The 23,326-nt window shown below is 46.4% G+C and overlaps 1 protein-coding gene across 1 annotated transcript in view; it reads left to right on the plus strand.

Moving 5' to 3' along the window:
* The first annotated feature begins 1,927 nt into the window (after positions 1–1,927).
* NAPRT (nicotinate phosphoribosyltransferase) overlaps positions 1,928–23,326 on the plus strand; it is a 32,282-nt gene continuing 10,883 nt past the window's right edge. The window contains exons 1-8 of the mRNA XM_034419939.2: positions 1,928–2,221; positions 14,362–14,489; positions 15,359–15,441; positions 17,125–17,255; positions 18,443–18,558; positions 19,826–20,019; positions 21,090–21,230; positions 23,047–23,131. Of these exons, the coding sequence (XP_034275830.2) occupies positions 2,014–2,221; positions 14,362–14,489; positions 15,359–15,441; positions 17,125–17,255; positions 18,443–18,558; positions 19,826–20,019; positions 21,090–21,230; positions 23,047–23,131 (1,086 nt within the window). The 5' untranslated portion in view covers positions 1,928–2,013. The remainder of the gene's footprint in view (positions 2,222–14,361; positions 14,490–15,358; positions 15,442–17,124; positions 17,256–18,442; positions 18,559–19,825; positions 20,020–21,089; positions 21,231–23,046; positions 23,132–23,326) is intronic.

The following is a 23,326-nucleotide window of genomic DNA, read 5'->3' on the forward strand; positions in this document are numbered from 1 at the left end:
CTAATTGGTTTTACCACAGTTTGAGTAAAATCACATTGGGCTGATTTATTATTTCCATTTATCCTATTTATGCACTATGATTTCTATGGCCTATCTTACCATCCGTCTTATCAGACTTACCATAAATCAATGCCTATTTTAGAAACTGCTGCCCGTCTCCCTCACAAAGGGACTCTGGGCGATGTACAAATAAAACGTTTTTAAAAAACCAATACAAAAGTGTAAACTAGAGGTTGAGGATAGTTAAAATTCAACATGAAACGTTAATGAGAAGCCTGGCATTCAGAGCGTCATGCTGCCTACTCCTCTGAGATGCCAGGGCCAGGGTTTGCAGGCTGCCCAATTCCACAGCCACTCACACACAAGCTTGCAAATAAAAATCGAAAGTACAGTATAATAAAAAAGAAATCAAGAAGCCCCAAAGGCAGCCAATGAGCAACGGAAAGGGCTTGATCCCCATCCTGAACCAGCAAAGGGGTGTAAGTCTCCAAGGGGTGAGTCCCCTCCCTGGAATCTGTGATTGAGCAAAGTCAAAAGGGGAAGCTAGATTCGTTTAGCAACCGTGTGACTAATTCCACACCTGCCCTGGTTCACTTAAATGTGGCAAGAAAAGTCGCAAAACAGGACAAAACTCCCACAAACGCATTTCTCACTGGGCAACAGAAACGTCGGGGTAAGTCGACTACCTGTGCTGGGGTCTGTGAGGAAGGGGGAGGTGCGCAGCACCTGCAGCAAACCCCGGATACCCCCACCCGCACCCCCTCACACGTCAGTCAGCGCAGCTATTGAATTCCCAGCAGGGGAACCCCCTCCCTGCATGGTGGAGAAGCCCCAGCCCTGGGTGGCTCCGAGAAGAGCCCGGTGCCATTGCAATGCCCTCCTCCCAGGACAAGGCGGGACTGTCCCCACTCCAGGGCTCCTTCCCACGCAGGAGCTGTGGCCACGGCCTCCGGGGAAACCATCCACCAGCTTACAAAGGGAGAATAAAGTTTAATCAAATCTTCATTCTTCCTCTTCTCTTTTCTCTTCTTCATTTCTCTTCTATTCCGCTCCACTCCATTCCACTCCACATTCCATTCCGTATTTTATTATTCTATTCTATTCCACTCCACTCCACTCCACTCCACTCCACTCATATTCCATTCCACTCCATATTCTATTCTATTCTATTCTATTCTATTCTATTCTATTCTATTCTATTCTATTCTATTCTATTCTATTCTGTACTTTATTATTCTATTCTATTCATTCCATTCCATTCCACTCCATATTTTCTCCTATTCTATTCTATTCTAAATTCCATTCCACTCCACTCCACTCCATATTCCATTCCACTCCATATTCTATTCTGTTCTATTCTATTCTATTCTATTTACTCTATTCTACTCTATTCTTCATTCAATTCTACATTCTTCTATTATTCTTCTATTCTCTCTTTTCCATTCCTCTCTTCTTCTTTATTATTCTATTCTACCCTATCCTCTTCTCCATTCCTCTCTTCTCCATTCCTCTCTTCTTTATTATTATTCTGGTTTTTTCTCCCCTATTCTCTATTCTATTCTTTTTTCCTACTCTATGCTCTTATTCCAGAGGTCTTCAAACTTGGCCCGCTTGAAGACTGGTGGACTTCAACTCCCAGAATTCTCCAGCCAGCGTAGCTGGCTGGAGAATTCTGGGAGTTGAAGTCCACCAGTCTTCAAGCGGGCCAAGTTTGAAGACCTCTGCTCTATTCTCTCTTCTCTTTTGTATTCTCTTCTAATCTTTATTCCATTCCAATAGCCACTGTATCCTATTCTCTGTTTCTCTTTCCCTTCCGGGGGTGGCCCGCGGGCGCCCGGCTGCCGCTGGAAGCTCCCTTTCCGCTCCAGCGCTACAATGTTTCAGCGCCAGGTGGGAGGAGGAGGAGGAGGGGGCGTGGCTTCCCCTCCGGGGTGGGCGTGGCTGCTCCCCCCCCCCCCGCTGCCTGGGTCCCCGCGTGCCCCGGCCGGGCGCATTGAGCGCAGAGCGGGGGCCATGGAGGCCGGCGGGGGTTCGCTGGCGCTGCTGACCGACCTCTACCAGTTCACCATGGCCTACGGCTACTGGAGGGCCGGCAGACACCGCCAGCCGGCCGCCTTCGAGCTCTTCTTCCGCCGCTGCCCCTTCCAGGGAGCCTTCGCCCTGGGCGCCGGCCTGGCCGACTGCCTGGCCTTCCTCCAAGCCTTCCGCTTCAGCCGGGCAGGTGAGGACCAAGACCCCCCCCCTCAAAAAAAGGGCCCCAGTGGGGGGGGGAAGGGGTTCCCTCACCCACCCACCCACCCCCAGTCCTCGCGGGCGCCAGGTTGGGGAAGCCAGCCGGCCAGGGCATGTGGGGAGGGGGAAGGAGCTGGGATTCCCCCCCCTCCCCGCCTCTTGCATCAACCCACGTGCTCCTTTGGGGAGGGGGAATGTTCCCTGCAGCAGGTGGGATCTCCTGGTGGTCTCCCATCCAGCAGGCCCTTTTCCCTAGCCGGGGAGAGGGGAGATCAATTGCAGCTTTGGGGAAGGGAGCTGGCCAGAGTTATGTGTTTGGGGGAGGGGAGGGTGGGAATGCTGAGCCTCAGAGGTGGGTGGGGGGTCGCAGAAGACCCCGAGGTTCCCAACAAGGACCTGAGATTCCCCCCCCTCCCCGCCTCTTGCATCAACCCACGTGCTCCTTTGGGGAGGGGGAATGTTCCCTGCAGCAGGTGGGATCTCCTGGTGGTCTCCCATCCAGCAGGCCCTTTTCCCTAGGCAGGCGAGGGAGAGGGGAGATCACTTGCAGCTTTGGGGAAGGGAGCTGGCCAGACTTATGTGTTTGGGGGAGGGGAGGGGAGGCTGGGAATGTTGAGCCTCGGGGGTCGCAGAAGACCCCGAGGTTCCCAAACAGGGCCTGGGATTCTCCCCCCTCTTGCATCAACCCACGTGCTCCTTTGGGGAGGGGTCTTCCCTGCAGCAGGGGAGGGGGTAAATCTTCTGGTGGTCTCCCATCCAGGGATGAGGTTGATCCAACAGACCCTTTTCCCTAGGCAGGCAGGGGAGGGGGGAGATCAGTTGCAGCTTTGGGGAAGGGAGCTGGCCAGACCATGTGTTTGGGGGAGGGGAGGGTGGGAATGCTGAGCCTGGGGGGGGGGTCGTGGAAGACCCCGAGGTTCCCAAAAAGGACCTGGGATTCCCCCCCTCCCCACCTCTTGCATCAACCCAGGTGCTCCTTTGGGGAGGGGGAATGTTCCCTGCAGCAGGTGGGATCTCCTGGTGGTCTCCCATCCAGCAGGCCCTTTTCCCTAGGTAGGCGAGGGAGAGGGGAGATCACTTGCAGCTTTGGGGAAGGGAGCTGGCCAGACTTATGTGTTTGGGGGAGGGGAGGGGAGGCTGGGAATGTTGAGCCTCAGAGGTGGGTGGGGGGTCGCAGAAGACCCTGAGGTTCCCAACAAGGACCTGGGATTCCCCCCTCCCCCACCTCTTGCATCAACCCACGTGTGCTTTTCCTGGCTGCGGATTGGCATGGGGGGGGCGCTTGGGGGAGGTCTTCCCTGCAGCAGTGGGGGGGGAGGAATCTCCTGGTGGTCTCCCATCCCAATGATGAGTTTCATCCAACAGGCCTTTTTCCCTAGTGGGGGTGGGGAATCAATTGCAGCTTTGGGGCAGGAGAGCCGCAGGTAGGAATTGAACCTGCCTTCAGTGGGGCAAGCCAGGGCCAGCTGCCCATCCAGATGTTGGGGTGTGTGTGCAGGGAGGAAGACAGGCAGGCCGGCTGGCTGCAAAGAAGGAGCTACGGTGAATTTTTTATTTCCTTTCCCATCAATCGCACATTGGCGATAAAACCCGCCTGTAAAACCTCAGAGGTTGGCTTAGGGCCAACACCGAGAGGCAGCGTGCCTCAGTTTCCCCTTCTCCAAATCAGGGGTGCTTTGCTTTGGATGATGGGCTCTCTGGGAAAGAAACGATGCTCCAGTTGGATCGAGGTTTGGGGCTGGGGAGGAGGAGCGACAGCATGGCTGAATCCGAGTTTGGAGCGCATCCAAAGAGTGCATGCACGCATATTGGCTAATGGGGCATGCACCAATAATGCCCATGCACGATGCTGCCTTGCCACATTTTTCAGAAACACTTTGTGCAAAGTGCGTAGTGGGTGCAAATTTACCCCCTTAACTGGTGGCCCATCTCCTCCTATCCAGCCTCACTTCTTCTGGTGCTCCTGAACATTTATTTATTTCCTCGAATTACAACGGTTTGTTTAGAGACTGTTCAAAGTGACGAGAGTGGGAAAAAAAAGCGACTTGCGACCAATTTTTCAACTTTTTGAAAAATAGCATCCCCCTCCCCCCCCGTGGTCACGTGATCAGAAGCAGATTCACTTAACAACCTTCACAAGTCTTGCTAATGGAACTCCTCTTGCTTCAGTGAACATTTAATGTATTTTAAATGGTTTTTAACGTTTGTATTATGTATATTTTATTTTCTGGCTGTTCACCGCCCTGAGTCCTTTGGGAGTAGGGCGGTATATAAATTTAATTATAAATAAATAAATAAACACCTGTGGCAAGATTAAGTCATAAAACGGGACAAAGCTCGATTTAACAGCTAGCTCGCTTCGCAAAGGGAAACATTGGGCTCCATTTGTGGTCGTATGTCGAGGATTACCTGTATGAGCTAGGAGTTTGACCCCCTTGGAGAGAAACCTCCCTTGGGCATTGCCATTCTTCTCAACTGCAGAGGACAATCTGCACAGTTGTGTTTTTGGATTAAAAATTGTCCCATTTGTGTAAACTCACTTGTCCCCCCCCCCCCACTGCCCACACCCCCACCTCAGGAATTTCCTGGGAGAACCTGTTTGTTTTACCTGGTCATTACAGAGCACATACCAGAAGCAGTTGAATAAAAAGACAAATTGCTTTGATCTTGTCCAAATGCTAAAAATTAAGAAGATAAGCTTTGTACAGCTTTCGGTTTGGGTTTTTTTGAGGGGCTGCCCCAGAGAAGGGGCGGGGGGGGGGTGTCAGGCTATTTTCCAAAGCACCTGAAGGCAGGACAAGGAACACTGGATGGAAACTCATCAAGGAGAGAAACAACCTGGAATTAAGGAGAAACTTAATTCAGGACAATTAGTCCAGCCTGGACTGAGGGATTTTTTTGATTATTTTAATGGGTTTTAATATATGTTTAAATTATATATTTATACATTTATGTATTTTATGTATGCATATTTATGTATTTTATGTTTTATTGGGTTTGTTTTTATTGGTGAGCCGCCCTGAGTCCTACGGAGATAGGGCGGCATACAAATTATATTAAATAAATAAAAATAAAAATACATTAACCAGTGGAACAGCTTGCCACCAGAAGTTGTTGAACAGTGGACAGACACTTGCCTGAAATGGTATAGGGCCGTGTTGGCGAACCTATGGCACGCGTGCCGGAAGTGGCACACAGAGCCATTTTTCTGGGCAGGTGAGCCATCACCAAAGCTCACCTGAAACTGTGCATGCACGCACCTCTGGTGCGGATGCGTGCAATTTGGGATCCAGCTGGTCTTCAGAGCTCTCCTGCGCATGTGCTTGTGTTTGCACATGCATGCGAGAATTGTGTGTGCATGCACAGATGGTGCAGTTGTGCGTGCAGCACATGGGGAGGAGCCGCGCATTACCACGGATGGCGCGCACAGGGCGTGAAGGGCGTTCCTGTTCGGCACTGGGTAAGTAAAAGGTTCGCCATCACTGGTATAGGGTCTCCTGCTTGAGTAAGGGGTTGGACTAGAAGACCTCCAAGGTTCCTTCCAACCCTATTATTCTATTCACGGAATAACATTCTATGATAATTCTATCTGTGATCCTGTGTATCCCGCCCATCAAGCCCAGATAAAGGTCCGGAATAGTATAGGACAGTGATGGCTAACCTGTATGCCATTGCGTGCCAAAAGCTGGGGAGGGGGTCACGGGTGCGTGTGCCCACATCCAAAATTCAATGAGCCCCACCCTCCCGCGCATGCGCACGTGACCCCCTTCACACTTCCCCCTGCTCTTGGCACGCGATGGCACGGTGGGCCCGGTAGGCCCGTTTTTCCCCCTCCCCAGGTTCCAGAGACTTTCTAGGAGCCTGGGGAGGGCAAGTCCAGTGGACTTCCAGGTGCGCTTCAAGGTGTTGGTGACCACCTTTAAAGCGCTCCATGGCTTAGGGCTGGGATACTTACGGGACCGCCTTCTGCCACCAATAGCCTCCCACCGGCCAGTTCGCTCCCACAGAGAGGGCCTCCTCAGGGTGCCGTCGGCCAGACAATGTCGGCTGGCGACCCCCAGGGGGAGGGCCTTCTCTGTGGTGGCACCTGCCCTCTGGAACGATCTACCCCCAGAGATACGAGTGATCCCAGACCTCCGGACTTTTCGTCGGGCCCTTAAAACCTATTTCTTTCAGTTAGCCGGGCTGTCCTGATTTTATGGTGGGTTTTAACGTTTGATACTGATTTTAATTGATATGTTTTAAATCATGGGCCAAATTCTATTTAATTAGTTTTAAATAATTATTTTAACTTTTGTGTACAAATGTTTTTATTTTGGCTGTTCACCGCCCTGAGTCCGAAAGGAGAAGGGCAGTATACAAATTTAATAAATAAATAAATAAATAAATAAATAAATAAAAACAGCCTTCCCCATCTCCCCCCGGAGACCTTCCGAAGGCCGGAAACAGCTAGTTTCCTGACTTCCGGTGGGACCAGAAGGCCTGAAAATAAGCTGGCCCGTGTGCACATGCGTGCTGGAGTTGAGCTAGGGCAACACTTGCGTGCCCACCAATATGGCTCCGCGTGCCACCTGTGGCATCCGTGCCATAGGTTCGCCATCATGGGTGTAGGATCTCCTGCTTGAGCAGGGGGTTGGACTAGAAGACCTCTAAGGTCCCTTCCAATCCTATTATTTTATGTTTAGGATGGTGCTGAATAAAGGACCACACCGGAAGGAAATTTTTAAAAAAACAAGAACGTTCACCAGAACAGGGCATTGGCTTAAAGTTCCTAAAATCCCCCCACCCTTTGCAATTTTTTTTTAATGGGCCCATTTGCATCCCCCTCCCCCACTATCAAATTTTAGGCTCCTACAACCAGATTTCCCCCCTCCCAAATTTCTCCACGTTTTTCATGCCTCCAGATGCTCCCTCTGACTTTATTTCTCCGATTCTTTTTTCATTGATGTTTTGTTTATCTGTTATGAAAGTTATGTGCCGCCCATCACTTATCCAAGGCCCCGGGATACCTCGGAACATAAATAGACTTGGCGCTAAGTAAGGAACATTTTCTGCAGATTCTGAGCTGTCTCTCTCTCTGTTCACCTGTTTCCAAAGTTGTTTTTTTAAAAGCCTGCTCATATTTATTCTTTTCAACTCTCTCTCTTTTTCATCCAGCTTTTATTCAGGCTTTGTCACTTGACATCCGGTTCTTGGTATTCAGCCTCCAATCCACCAAATTGGATTCTTGCAAGATGTTTGCTGGTTGTGGATGTGGAGTTTTTGGCTGGGCTTGGTGGTGATGGAAGGCTGGGTGGAATCGGAAGGGGCCAATCCTGCTTTGGACCGAAATCTCCCTTAAGCATCGTTTGCTGACCCTCAGCCAAAGTGGGAGGGGAGGCTCAGCCTTGTGGCTTATGGTTTCCCTGGTCCAACTGTTTTTTACTGAATCCACCTGGATTTGAGAAGTCCCAAACTCATCACAGTTTTCAAGGGGCAACCTGACTTAATCAGAGGGGAGTGGAACTTAGAAGCTATTCCAGTTCTTTCATCAAATGTCCCAGACCTCCGGACTTTTCGTCAGGCCTTTAAAACCTATTTTTTTCAGTTAGCCGGGCTGTCCTGATTTTATGGTGGGTTTTTAAACTTTGATGTTGATTTTAATTGAAATGTTTTAAATTATGGGCCAAACTTTTATTTAGTTATTTTAAATCTATTTTAACTTTTGTGTACAAATGTTTTAATTTGGCTGTTCACCGCCCTGAGTCCGAAAGGAGAAGGGCGGTATAGAAATCTGAAAAATAAATAAATAAATAAATAAATAAATAAATAAATAAATAAATAAATAAATAAATAAATAAATAAATAAATAAATAAATATGATAAATCAGAATAATCAGGTTGGAAGGGACTTTTCTAGTCCAACCTTCTGCTCAAGCTGGAGAACCTATACCATCTCACACAAGTGACTATCCATTCTTAAAAACCTCCAGTGATGGAGTGCCCATGATTTCTGGTGGCAAGATGTCCCACTGGTTAATTGTCCTCACTGTTAGGAAGTTTCTCCTTAATTCCAGGTTGCTTTTCTCCTTGATCAGTTTCCATTCGTTGCTTCTTGTCCTGCCTTCTGGTGAGTATATATGGAGTAGTACCATAAATTGATCCCCTCTTCTTTGTGGCAGCCCCTCAAATACTGGACTACTGTCCCCCCTAGTCCTTCTTTTCTCTAGACTAGCCAAACCCAAATCCTGCAACCGTTCTTCGTATGTTTTAGTCTCCAGGCCATAAATCATCTTCGTCGTCGTTCTCTGCACTTTTTCCAAAGTCTCAAGATCTTTTTTGTAGTGCGGTGACCAAAACTGGAAGCAGTATTTTAACATTGCAGCGGTGCAATATTCAGGTTTACAGCCGTCAAAATCCTCCTGTTCGATTCCCCTGTTTTTTGTTTTTCTTTTTCTTTTTTAATTCTGACACATTCTGCTTTTTTCCAGCTGAAGAGAGATAAACTTTAATAAATATCCTGATAACGCTTTCACATCGTACATTTCTTATGGTGAAAATGCAAGTACCAAATGCATTTCCTAACTTTGCATCAAACTCTGAATCTAGGTTAAAGCCCCCCCATCTCTTTTTGTGGCAGCCCCTCAAATATTGGAAGACTTTTATAGTCTTCCTCTATATCATCTCTAGCCCTTCTCTTTGCTATCCGCGTCCTTTTTTTAAATGTCACATGGTCTTCGTTTGGGCACAAATTCCTAATATCAAAATCTTCGCCCCATGTAAATTAACTTCCACTTCCACATATTTACCATAATCTTTTACACAATTTTGTAATGTTAATATTTCTGGAGCAATCCTTTTTTCTGTCAGTTGCTCTAATGATCCTTCCTATCCTCACTAATCTTGGCCGTTTTTCTAATAGTTCCATTCTGTTATTCATACTCTGGAAGTGAAAATGAATCTACAGGCAGTCCTTGACTTACAACAGTCCATTTAGTGACCGTTCGAAGTTAAAACGGCACTGAAAAAAGTGACTTAACAACCGTTTCAACGTAGTTGATATTAAATGCAAAACAGTTCCAAACAACAAACAGATTTTATTAAAACGTCTGAGAATTAACTCATTCTCAGTGTATTCCAAATTAAATGAAAGCAAAGTCCTCAAAACACCAGTCTTCAGTTTATCTCTGACCTTGGGATAATTAGGCAAACTGCCAAAGGCTTCTCTTGGCAACAGTTCAGAAGCAGAAGACGCCGATAAGAAATGAATACAGTGAAACAAGAAGCAAGACTATCAACGTTGTTTTCCGGCCAAGAGCCGTGTCTGGTCTTTTAAGCCTTGTGGGAGGGGCCAATCATCTCTTGGCCTTACTCCCGAGTCGTCCTCTCTGCTTTATCTGTTCCTGCCTTCTGGCAGCTCTTCTCATACGTGCACTAGGAACAGGCTCCTCCTGTTCCTCTGCCTCTCTGCTGTCAGCCTCTGGAGGCTCCGGAGTCCGCGCATTGCTCCCAGATGGCCTTGGCCCCATCTCTGCCTCCGACGAAGAGCCCTCATCCGGGCCTTCCCCAGCCTCCGGGACTGGCCCATGTTCTTCCTCAGCCTCCTCACTGTCCGACTCCGCTGCCAGCTCCACAGGCTGCTGGCAAACCACAACAGCAGGTGAGCAGGCCACCCGCAGGTCACAATTACTGGTTCGCCCGAACCGATCTGAACCAGCTGGATCCCACCCCTGGCATATACCCACTGATATTATATGACACAGAGAAACAATAAAATCTAGTTCAGATGTCTCACTTAGCAGCATAAAGTTTGGGCTCTTTGTGCCTATATTACAAAGATGAAAGTAAAAAAGCAAGTTTTCTTTTCTCCAATTCTTGTTTTTCTCTCCCGTTACATTTTTTTGCCCAATCTCTCTCTCTTTCTCTCTTTCTCCCTCTCCCTCTCTCTCTCTGCAGTTTTAATAACATCTCATGTTACAGGTATCTCGTGTTGCAAAACCCACTAATTGTTTTTCCCCTTTGATGTCAAACAATCGAGATTCCCATAAAGCAGCCCTGATGTGTTTTGCCTAATTAGTTCCAAAAACATCAGAAGCACTTTCACCGAAATGTCAGTCTTTCGAATTTTTACAGTCCCCTTTATCCATTTATGACTTTCTTAAGTCAAACTGTCATTAAGCTCAATCTTTAAAAATATCATTTCCCTTCTTTCTTGCAGTAATTTAGAAGGGAGGCTGACTCACTAAATGGATGTTTTCTTCATCCGTCTGTTTCAAAGACGACAAGAAACACGACTGGGCCATCCTCTGACGAGCAGAATAAAAGAGTTGGGGGGGGAGATGGGACCGTGGAGATCTTCTAGTCCAACCCACTACTCGAGAGGAAGACCCTGTACAGGGAGTCCTCAACTTACGAACACAGTTGAGCCCAAAATTTCTGTTGTTAAGTGAGGCACTTGTTAAGTAAATTTTGCCCCATTGTACGATTTTTCCTGCCTGCCACCGTTGTTAAGTGAGTCACTGCAGTTGATAGGTTTGTAACCCGGCTGTTAAAATGAATCTGGCTTCCTCCTTGACTTGGCTTGTCGACAGGTTGCAAAAGGGGATCATGTGACTCTGGGACACTTTTACAGTAGTGGCCAAAATTGTGGAAGCCTTTTGGGAAAAGTGTATTTTCTAAAACTAGCTAATAACACCACTTTTCTTTTTTTTTGGAGTGGTACCATAAAATTATATCTCAATGGAAAGATAATTGAATCAAGAATGTAATGCAATACCTTTTAGGAAGGATTTGCTATTAGAATAGCAGTTACAAAGAAGAAAAGTGAAACGAGATATACGAAAATGATCCCCATGTCAGTTAATCCTTCGTTGGGTAACCTTTAGCATGAATTATGACCTTACAACGTCTTCCCATGGAGTGAACCAAGTCTTTGAGTTCTGCAGCTGTTCTAATGTGAAACCAAGATGGAATGATGGCTTCTATGAACTGGGTTTCATTGCTGGGTCTCTTCTGACTAACCAGTTTCTTTAGTCGGCTCCATAGATTTTCAATTGGTGAATGGTGTGAATGAGTTTTAATGTTTTTAATGTTTTTTATAATGATTTTAAATGCATTGTGAGCCGCCCTGAGTCTTCGGAGAGGGGCGGCATACAAATTGAATTAATAAATAATAATAAATCAATCAATTGGGTGAAGGTCTGGGCTATTCCCAGGCCGTTCCAGCAGTGGAATAGGATTATCTTGAAAAAAAAAAAACCCCAAAAGTGGTGTTATTAGCCATCAAACCTCCAAAATACACTTTTCCCAAAAGGTTTCCACAATTTTGGCCACTACTGTAGAACCGTCATAATTGTGAGTCAGTTGCCAAGCGTCCAAATTTTGTTCACGTCACCCCAGGGATGCTGCAATGGTTGTAAGTGTGAAAAATGGCCATAAGCCACTTTTTCCAGTGCCATGGTAATTCGGAACAGTCACTTAAGTGAACAGTTGTAAGTCAAGGACTACCTATGCAGCAATTTTAAAAAGTATTTTATTCCTCCCAAAAATAAGAAGTGGGTTCTTTTTTTGCTTTGGGGTCTGTGTGTATCTTCATGCCATCGGAGGTCCGTGTCTCTTCCACACCAGGTGAAAGACGCAGGCAAACCACAAATTGAGAGAGAACCACATCTGCTCTCCGCCCAACAGCTGGATCTCGGCTTGCCTGGAGATGTTGCAAGAGGGAGTCTTGTGTGGGCACGTCTTGGCTGCCCTTACCAGTCTCTCTGGCACATGTGCACCCACCCACCCACACCCACACACACACGTGATGGAGAGGGTGTGGGTTTCTACTCGCGGCGTGAAAATGCACATCTTAAGTGTGAAAGGCTGCTGGGGGCGTGTTTGGAGGCCACAGAGAGTAGCTTGCACTTCTGTGTGGTTTGAGGGGAATCTTTGTAACTGAAGGGTTGGCCTGTGATGGCGAACTTATGGCAAGCGTGCCACAGGTGGCACACGGAGCGATATCTGTGGCCACGCAAGCTTTGCCCTAGCTCAGCTGCGGCGTGCACGCCAGCTGATTTTTGGGCCCACCAGAAGTCCGGAAAAGTACCGTTTCCGGCCTCCAGAGGGCCTCAGGTGGGGTGGGAAAGGCCATTTTTGTCCTCCCCAGGCTCCAAGAAAGCTTTTGGAGCCTGGGGAGGACGAAAAACGGGTCTACTGGGCCCACCTGTAACCTTTTTGCCATCGCGTGCCAAAAGTGGGGGGAGTGTGGAAGGGTCGTGTGTGCATGCACAGTGGGGCGGGGCGCAGGCGGGCATTCAATTATGGGTGTGGGCACGCTCGCGTGCAACCCCCCCCATGCTCCCCCCCGCTTTTGGCACGTGACGGCAAAAAGGTTAGCCATCACTGTTCTAGGTGCTCTCTGAGCTTGGTTGTTTTCTTGCAGATGTTTTGTGATCCAAGTAGGAGAAATCAGTGCTGGAAGGGGGGTTTGGTGAGGAGGAGGAGAAGGGGGGTAGGAAGAAGGAGGAGGAGGAGGTAGAGAAGGAAGAAGAGGGAGAAGAGAAGAAGGAGGAGGAAGAAGAGGAAGTAGAGGAGGAGGAGGAAGAAGAGGAGAAGGAAGAAGAAGAAAATGGGGTCCTGTCTGCTCACTGGGCTTCGTTATTTCAACTGGGCAACATAACTGCTAGAAGGGACGAGGGTTGTAGAATGGAGGAGGAGGAAGAGGAAGATGACTGTGGGGTCCTTGGTGCTCTCTGAGCTTTGTTATTTACTTGCAGATGTTTCATTACCCAACTAGGCAACATTATCAGTGCTAGAACGAAGGGAGGAGGTTGTGGAATGGAGGGGGAAGAGGAGGTGGTAGAAGAGGAAGATTGTGGTGCTCTCTGGGCTTGGTTGTTTTCTCGGAGACGCTTCATTACTAAACTAGGCAACATCATCAGTCCTAGAAGGGAACAGAGTTTATTGTCAGTGTCTCAGCACTGACATATAAAGAGAGGAGAAGCCTGAACTTTTGCCTACTAAATCCCTTTGAAGATTCTGTCCCCTCGGAGATGGGAGAGGGGGGGAGACATTCTTGTGATCTGACGAAGAAGGGATCAGGAAAGTGGCTTGGAAGATAGCCAATGAGAAGCAGAGAATTGGGGATCAGAAAGGGAGGGATTGGGGGGCAAAGGTCAGTACTGACCGCGAAAGAGCCAGGGTCAGATCGCTATGCTCAAATAAAGAGAAAATTTCCTTAAAGATCGGCAGTTTGGAAATTCATTTATTTTGAGATAGCATCGAAACCTGACATTTATTCTCTGTTTATTATATTCAAGTGGCTTGCTTTGAGGGAGCAAACCTCACTCCCCTCCAGCACTGATGATGATGTCTAGTTTGGTAATGAAACGTCTGCAAGAAAAACCACCAAGTTCAGAGAGCACCAAGGACCCCACAGTTGTCTTCCTCCTCTCTCTCTCTCTTTCTCCTCCTCCCTGCAAAATCCACTCTCCTGCAGCACTGATGATGTCACCTAGTTGGGTCATGAAACATCTGCAAGAAAGGAAGCTCAGAGGGCAAGAAGGACCGCTCATTTCAACTCTGACCTACCAATATTCTCCTTTATGAATTGCATGAACTTACAAGTATTCCTTGACTTACAACCGGTTGCTTGCAACTGTTCAAAATTATCACAGGTACCGGCTTCCGATGGCCAGCTGCCCACCACCTGCAATCACGTGACTGCATGTCAGATGCTCAGCATCCGGTCCACAGTTACGACCATTTGCAGCATCCCATGGCCTCTCGGCCACATTTTATGACATTTCCCCCCCAAAAAAACCCTAGATTTACTTCCCTTTTTTCAGCAAAACCTGCCACAGCAAACTGTTTCCTTAATGATCACAGGGTTTTGCTTAATGACCACTGCAGAAAAGGTCGTAAAATCGGGTCGGTTTACAGCCGTCACAATGTGTGATCATAATGGGCAGGTTCCATTATGGTTGTAAATTAAGGACCATCATAGAAAATACGCTATTAGGAGCAATGCCTGACAATAATATTGTAAGAAAAGCTGGCTTGCCTTAAGAGCTGAACTTGATGAATTCTCTGTTGTTGAAAGGAAAAAAAATTCACTTTTTAAAGGAAAGTGTCTTTGATCTCTTACTTGGCTTCCTTTTGTTTCAGATATCGAGTACCTGAAGTCCGTCCTTCCTGCGACAACCGAGGAAGATTTCTTTGAATACTTGTACACGGTCGATGCCTCCGAAGTTTCCATCTCGTCTGCCCCGGAGGGCTCGGTGGTCTTCTCCAGGGTGGGTGCAGCTTCCAGCAGGGTCCCTCCAAGAAAGGGCAGCGTGGATGAGCTCAGAACAGCCATGCTGGTTCCAGAAGAAGAGCAGGACGGAATCCTGTCCCTCTTTACCTTGGGGGGGGGAGGAAGGGACCGAGGGAGAAAAAAGGAAGGAAGGAAGGTGGAAGGAAAGGTGGGTGAGAAGGAAGGAAGGAAGGAGGGAGGAAGTTATGGAAGGATGGGAGGGAAGGAAGGAATAGAGAAGAGAGAAAGGTCAGGGAGGGAGAGGGAGGAAGGAATGGAAGGAGGGAAGAGATGGGAGGAAGGGAGGGGAGGAACGAAGGGTGGGAGGAAAGGAGGGAATGTGGGGAGGAAGGAAGGAATAAGGAAGAGAGGGAGGAAAGAAGGAAGGAGAGAAGAGAAAGGGGAAGGGGGAGGAAGGGTAGGAAGGGGAAATGAGGGAAGGGAGGAAGGATGGAAAGAAGGACAAAGGGCGGGGGAGGAGGAGAGGAAGGGTGGAAGGAGAAAAGGAAAGGAGGATGGGTGGGAAGGAAGAGAAGGGGCATGAAAAGGGATGAAAGGAGAGAGAGAGAAAGGAATTAAAGGGGAGAAGTGGAAAAGAAAGAAGAGGGAGGCGAAAGGAAGGAAGGAGAAGGGATGGAGGATGAGATGAAGGGGAAGGAAGGAAGGAAGGATGGATTGTTATAGCCCACAACTTTAACCAATAAGGACTCTATGTTCTGAAATTCATCCCAAGGAACCACCTGGCTAAAAGGCCCGGCCTTGCTGAGATTGCCTAACCTCCCAGCCAAGATGGCATCTCGTGAGCCGTTGGCGAGGAAGCTCACCTGATGCTCCCCTCCCTTCTCTTCCCTGATTCTGCTCATCCAGGTGCCATTACTTCAGGTCAGAGGTCCCTTGTTGGTGGTCCAGCTTATGGAGACCACCCTGCTGTGCCTGGTGAACTACGCCAGGTGAGTCTGCGTGAGGAGCCCGGCAGGTCCCTGGGTGGATCTAAATTCGATGCGTAGAATATTTTCGATTTTAAACCTTTCCAGTTCAAAATGACCCGTTTTGAATGTGAAATCACTCCCAGCCCATTCCAAAATGGGCTGTTTTCAATGTTACGGTATTGGGCATATCTTTTCCTGGGAAACTTAACAGTTTTCCCCAAATGGATCTGAGATTGATATTTCAAGGTTTTACTGAGTAAAGGTAATAAATTCCACAGAAGTCCTGGATCCCAAATTTTGGACAAATTCTCTAAGATGTCCCATTTTTATTTTTTTTTTTAAATTAGATTTATATGCCGCCCTTCTCCGGAGACTCAGGGCGGCTTACAATGCGTTAAGCAATAGCCTTCATCCTTTTGTATATTTATACAAAGTCAGCTTATTGCCCCCACAAACTGGGTCCTCATTTCACCTACCTTAGAAAGGATGGAAGGCTGAGTCAACCTTGAGCCTGGTGAGATTCGAACCTGCAGTAATTGCAGGCAGCTGTGTTAATAACAGGGTGCTTTAAACCACTGTACTACCAAGGCTCCTTGGTTTTGAAGTACTTTGGTTCAAAAGTAGTATTCCTACGATGCACTATTTCATTCAGTTAGGGGTTACAGGAAAAGAGTTTTAGTAATAGATAAAAAACAGAATAGAATAAGGATAGGATGGAATGGAATGGAATAGAATAGAACAGAATAAGGAATGGAATAGAATAAGGAATGGAACAGAATAAGGAATGGCATGGCATGGCATGGATGACATGGATGGCATAGAATAGAATAGAATAGAATAGAATAGAATAGAATAGAATAGAATAGAATAGAATAGAATAGAATAGAATAGAATAGAATAGAACAGAACAATTATTGTCACTTTGAATGTCCACTAATCGGCATACATTAAAATGAAATTTCGCTGCAGGCAGCTCTCAAAGGGTCACCACCTCCAATATACACTACACAAACATGACAAAATAAATATATTTTCTAGATTTAGTTGTAAAGGATCTGTATGTATAGATTTCCAAAGGATATTTTTGGGGTGAAATGTTAGCTAGTTCAGTCCATCAAAGTCACCAGGCTGCGTAAATGCTCTTTCAAAGTTTAGGTGGTGAATCATTTTATGCCGAATTTCCACGTGCATTAGGAAAGAAAAGAATGTAAAAGTAAATTTTTAAAAATGCAACCAATCCTTGCAGTACCTTTAACTGCATTAGTGCTCTGTAATGGATTGATGACTAGGATGCCACCTTAAGCTTGCTGAGTTTTGCTGCTATGCGGTGACAGACCTGCCTTGAACTGTGGGGATGAAAGGAGGAACGCTTGGGAAATCGAAAGTAAATGCTGTATCTCCTCAAGACCCTGCTTCAAGGTCACTTAGCTGGAAAAAGGAGGGAGTCACATTCCAACCCTGGCTTGAATTTATTGTACCTCCTTGGTTCTAGGAGGGGTGGGCCACGGGAAACAGTTAAGGGTGGGAAAAGATGAACGTAGGGATTTTGGCATGCGATTTTCAGTTTTGGCTTTGCACTACTGCAGTGCACTTGATCTCTAATAAAACTATACCTTTCTCAACAATTGGAGCCAGGGATCGTTTTTATTTAGAGGTTTCAGTTGGGACAGGCCTGACATTCTCCAACGGATTTTTCTTCTGCAGTCTGGTGGCCACGAACGCCGCCCGGTTCCGTCTTGCAGCCGGCCCGGACAAAAAGCTGATGGAGATGGGTCTGCGTCGGGCTCAGGGGCTGGACGGAGGCCTCTCAGCATCCAAGTACTCCTACGTGGGCGGTAAGGTCCCGTTTGTGACTCTGCTCTCGAAGGCGGCGGTGGGAGGCCTGAGGTCAGCCCCACGAGGTAGACCAGACCATGAGATCAACTCCACAGGAAGGCTAAAACTGCTTTCATGGGCCATGGACATGGCTACAGAATCTCCCTCCCTCTCCTCTCTCCCCCTTTCTCTCCCTCCCTCCCTCACTTTTCTCTCTCTTCTCTCTCCCCCTTTTTCTCCCTCCCTCCCTCACTTTTCTCTCTTCTCTCTCCCCCTCCGTCTCCCTCCCTCTTTTTCTCTCCCCCTCTCTGTGCCTCTCTCTCTCTCCCTTTCTCGCCCTCCCTCTCCTCTCTCCCTCTCTCCTTCTCTCCCCTCCTCTCTCTGCTTCTCTCTCTCCCTTTCCCTCCCTCTTCCTTTCTCTCCCTCCCTCCCTCTCTCTTCTCTCTCCCCCTTTTTCTCCCTCCCTCCCTCACTTTTCTCTCTTCTCTCTCCCCCCTCCATCCCCCTCCCTCTTTTTCTCTCCCCCCTCTCTCTGCCTCTCTGGCTCCCTTTCTCTCCCTCCCTCTCACTTTTCTCTCTCTCTTCTCTCTCCCCCTTTTTCTCCCTCTCTCTCCTCTCTGCCTCTCTCTCCCTTTCTCTCCCTCCATCCCTCTCTCTCTTTTCTCTCTCTTCTCTTTCCCCCTCCGTCTTCCTCTCTCTGCCTCTCTCTCTTTCTTTCCCTTTCCCTCCCCTTCCTCCCTCCCTTTCTCTCTCCATCCCTCTCTCTCTCTCCCCCCTCCCTCTATCCATCCCTCTCCTCTCCTCTCTCCATCCCTCCCCATCTATCATTTATCTATGAATATGTCTATCATCTGTCATGACTATCATTAAGTGTTGTACCTTATGATTCTTGATAAACGTCTTTTTATGTACACTGAGACCATATGCACCAAGGCAAATTCCTTGTGTGTCCAAACACACTTGGCCAATAAAAAAATTCTATTCTATTCTAAGTGTGAAAAGCTCTCATAAATCAACTTTTTCAGTGCTGTTGTAGCTTTGAGCGGTCACTAAATGAACGGTTGTAAGTCGAGGACTTCCTGGATCCACCTCTGTATGAACCCAGGCGGTTCTACTGCACGCTAGTGAAGAGAGATCCTGGGATGTTCTGTCTCAGCTGCTCCTCCTCATCCTCTCCCTCCCGTCTCCCCAATCTACCCTTTTCCAGGTTTTGATTTTACCAGCAACGTCCTGGCCGGGAAACTCTACGGGATTCCGGCGCAGGGAACTTTGGCTCATTCCTACGTCTCCTCCTTCAGTTCCGTGGACGACGTAAACTCACGGGTTAGTACTCAGGGCGGCAGGAGAAGTTCCCCCAAAACGGTCACTGCGGTTAAACTGCCAGAAAGAAGAGGAAGACCTATTTTCCAAAGCACCTGAAGGCAGAACAAGAAGCAACAGACGGAAACTAATCAACCTAGAACGAAGGAGAAATTTAAGGAGGAATTTCCTGACAGTGAAAACAATGAATCAGTGGAACGACTTGCCTCCAGAAGTTGTAAATGCTCCAACACTGGAAGTTGTTCAAGAAGAGATTGGACAAGCCTTTGCCTGAACAGGGGGTTGGACTAGATGACCTCCAAGGTCCCTTCCAACTCTGTTATTCTGTTCAATTGGGACATTAGTTACTGCTTGGTGTTAACCTCTGCTTAGCTGTGTGTTGATTGTTGTGGTCTTTTAGCTTTTTGATTGTAATATCCCAATCAAGGGGTATAATAATAATAATATCCCAATCAAGGAATTGCCAAGAACACTCCTACCAATACTGACAGGGGAAGATACTTGTATATAAACAGAGAGCAAACCCCCCTCCGTTCACTGATGGTGCTACCTCGTTGGGTTATGAAATGTCCACATGAAAACAACTGGAGAACACCAACCATTTTGCTCCTCCTCTTCCTCCTTCTCCTTCAACAACAACTCCTCCTCCTCCTCACAAACACCCCTCCCTTCTAGCACTGATGATGTTACCTAATTGGGTAATGAAATGTCTGCAAGAAAAGCACCAAGCTCAGAGACCAGAAAAGAAGAGAGTTGGAAAGGACCTTGGGGGTCTTCTACTCCAACCCCCTGCTCAGGCAGGAAACCCTACACCACTTCAGACAAACGGTTATCCAATCTCTTCTTAAACACTTCCAGTGTTGGAGCCTTCACAACTTCTGGAGGCAAGTTGTTCCACTGATTTAATTGTCCTCACTGTCAGGAAATTCCTTCTTAGTTCTAGGTTGCTTCTCTCCTTGATTAGTTTCCACCTGTTGCTTCTTGTCCTGCCTTCAGGTGCTTTGGAGAACTACCAATGAGTCCGTAGACCATATCCTTGGGGAAGAAGATCCGTCTTGGAGTTAGACAAACAGACGTGGACCTTGGTGAAAGATCTGACCAAGTAGCCAAGAAGTCCTATCAGTTGACGGGCCCACTTGGTCTTCCAAGAAGCATCTGTGGAAGGTCCTTTCTGAGCAGCAGCCAAGAAATCCCAGACTCTTAAGAGGGTGATTGAAGTCCTGGGGCTTCTTGAAAAGTGGTTGGGCAGTCTCTTTCTTTCCCCCAGTAGAGCCTGCTGCCCCTGACTGGGAAGGAGCCCGTGGATTTTCCAACTTTAGTGGACAAGTGGTTGACTCAAGTGTGCCAATTACTTCAAGTCTCGCCAGAGAAGGTGAGCTGTGGAGAGCGGGCAGCCTTCATGTCCTATGCCATTGCCTACCCACACAACTTCCAAGGGCTGTTGGACACCTACTGCGTCATGAGGTAAGGAAAAAGGAAGGCTGAAAACCCCACTTTTGGGTGGAATCTTTGAGGGGCTGAAATTTGGGGAGGGACTGGCCTGGTCATCCTTGGCTGGACTCAGAAGCTAAGCTGGAAGGGGGGATGTCAGGCCTTGGAGTTGAGACCACTAAGAAATCCTGAAGACCAAAGCAACATCTAGAAGAAGGCAGTGACGAACCATTTCTGTAAGACTCATTTTCTATGAATTTCTCGTAGTTAATGAATTGATAGGATTCCATAGGACAATAACTGACTGGGAAGTCTTCCATGTATGCTCATTTGAATATGCTAGTAGAGAATATTTGTAGCTCAGTTTTGAACTTCATAGACCTTGGTGCTCTCTGAGCTTGATGGTTTTCTTGCAGACGTTTCATTACCCAACTAAGTAACATCATCAGTGCTAAAAGGGAGTGGGGTTTGCTCTTATTTTATGTATTAATGGCTTATCCTGTCTTCGTTGGTGGGAGTGTCTTATTTTTTTTTTTTTTAATTTGATTTATATGCCACCCTTCTCTGGAGACTCAGGGCGGCTTACAATGCGCTAAGCAATTATTTGAATTATCTTACAGACCCATGTTGAAAATCCATCAGGAACTTCCATGTAAATACTCTATAATGGTTACATACAGTCTCTTCACACTTTCCCCCTTTTTTAAAAGAAATCTCTCTCTTAATTTATTTTATTTATTTATTTATTTATTTTTATTTTTATACCGCCCTTCTCCCGCAGAACTCAGGGCGGGAGAAGGGCGGTATAAGAACAATGCAGGAGGAGAGCTCTCTTAATCCACTGTTAAGCACAATATCAGAAAGAGTCCGGGAGTATCTTTTAAGAACTGTTACTATGAGGCAGAGGTCCTGTGAATAGTTTCTCCAAACACATATATATATTTTTAGTTAAAAACCTGTCTCGCTTAGCAACAGAAATTGGGGGCTCCATTGTGGTCGTAACTCGAGGACTAACTGTAAAGAACAACTCAAGAATGGCCTCTTCTGTAGGCCTTCAGGCACGATCCCTCAGGAAAGCTTGACGGATACTTTGATCTTCTCAGGAGTGGCATCCCCAACTTTTGTGCCGTCGCCCTGGCATTGAACCAGCTGGGATACCGAGCCATCGGAGTCCGGCTTGACAGCGGAGACCTGGCCAAGCAGTCGGTAGAGATCCGGCACATCTTTCGGACCTGTAGCAAGCAGTGAGTTGGGGGGTTGTTGGGCTGACCCTCTGGTGTCAAGCAGCGGTGAAATGCTACCGGTTCGGGCCGGATCGCCCAAACCGGTAGTAAAAAAATGTTTTAAAAAAAGTTCCAATGATCAGCGGAGCGACACGCAATTGTCGGAATTTTTTTTTTTTACTTTTTAAGCATTTTTTTTACTACCGGTTTGGGCGAATAGGTAGTTAAAAAATTGCTTTAAAAAAGTATAAAAAAGGGCTCGGATGATCGCGCAGCATAGCTTGTGATCGTCCAAGCCTTTTTTTTTTTACTCATATTTATGACGGTTGAGTGTCCCGGGATCACATGATCCCCTTCTGCGACCTTCTGAGAGGCAAAATCAATGGGGGACCAGATTCACTTAATAACCGGGTTACTAACTTAACATAATATAAATTTAAAAATAATAAAAAAAAAAATAACAGCCAAAGTGATTCACTTAACAATTTTTGCAAGAGAGGTCAAAATTCACTTAGCAACTGTCTCACTTAGCAACAGAAAGTTTGGGCTCTGTGGTCGAGGACTGCCTGTTACAGGACTGCCGTTCCGTCCTTAACTTTTTTCTTTTACAAACTAATATATTTTTGCAGTATTTTATTCAGAAAAATTAAAATACAGAATCCAAAGGGGAAAAATAAAGACAAAACAAAATGAGACAAAAACATTTTTTTTTAAAAAAAAGATGTGGGTTAAAAGGACAGAAAACAAAAACAGATACCTCCCCTTCCCCTCCGCCCCATTAAATATACTGACTAAAAATAATAGCTTTTCTGGTTCTGAAACAGGTCCAAAATTTATAACTTCTGCATCTATTTGCAACCCAATTTGACCTGTCATACATCACATATATATATATAAAGAAAAAATTAGTTAACAGGTTAATGCACAGCAAAGTTAAACTTCAAAGTCTCTGGTTAAGAATCTGTTATTTCAATTAAATCGTAGAAAGTCTACAACTTCTTATCTACCACAATTCACCCCAATTGACTCTGGTCATATACTAATATTTCCTACTCCTTTCTATAACAAACTTACCTGATCAGCAAAATCCAAAGTCAAAATTTCATTTTTTTTCCCCATCTCGGGCACAAGTCCAGAAGTGGTTTCCAAGTAGAAATGAAATTGGATGCATTATTTTCAGGGTGGATAAAAACCAATGATTTTTTTAAAAAAATCAAAAAAATCAGATTTTTTTTATTTAAATCGGATTTTTTTTTTATTTTTATCGAATTTATTTTAATAAAAAACTTTTGGGGTAAAAATCGATCGTAAGATAGTTTTCTATTTAAGATACATAAATAATTTTAGTTTATTCAGCTTGAAATGGAGCTTAGTTATGTAGCATGTGGCTGTATATTCTGCGACACTGGGACTATCGGTGAGTCAACAGCGGGTCAAAGGAGTAGCAGAGATGACAGTTGCTCTTTAAAAATTATGATTTAAATCGAGTTGATTTAAATCAAGCCTTTTTACTAGTGATTTAAATCATGATTTAAATTGTGATTTAAATCAACTCAATTTAAATCAAATCCACCCTGATTATTTTCTTGGATCCAAGCAGGCAATTTAGCCATCTCTGTTATTTCCAGAGTTATTCTCAGTTGTTGTTTTTTTCCCCAGCCATTTATCCATTGTGGGAATTAAAGTATTTTTCCATTTTTGTGGCACTAAGAAAGTCTTGATGGATACAGCTGGATCCCCTTGGCAAAGGCTGGAGACGTGGCTGTGTGTTGCAGGGGAAAAATGAAGGGCTTCTGGAGGAAGGGGTGTCCCTTAACCCCTGTGGCTTCCCTTCCAGTTTCCAGGTTCCTTGGTTTGAGACGATACCCATCACGGTGAGCAACGATGTCAGTGAACAGAGCTTGGAAGAATTGTCTCGAGAGGTGAGGATACGCCGATGCAGCTTGGCATGGGGTGGGGAAATATTTTAGGATACTGTCTAGAGCCCAAAAGCTTTCCTATCCTTTGCAGTGAGGATTGGAATAGAATAGAACTGGAAGGGACCTTGGAGGTCTTCTAGTCCAACCCCCTGCTTAGGCAGGAAACCCTCTATCATTTCAGACAAATGGCTGTCCAAT

Source organism: Pantherophis guttatus, chromosome 3 (genome assembly GCF_059756535.1).
Source record: "Pantherophis guttatus breed Tessera chromosome 3, ASM5975653v1, whole genome shotgun sequence".
In the NCBI taxonomy this organism is placed as follows: domain Eukaryota; kingdom Metazoa; phylum Chordata; class Lepidosauria; order Squamata; family Colubridae; genus Pantherophis; species Pantherophis guttatus.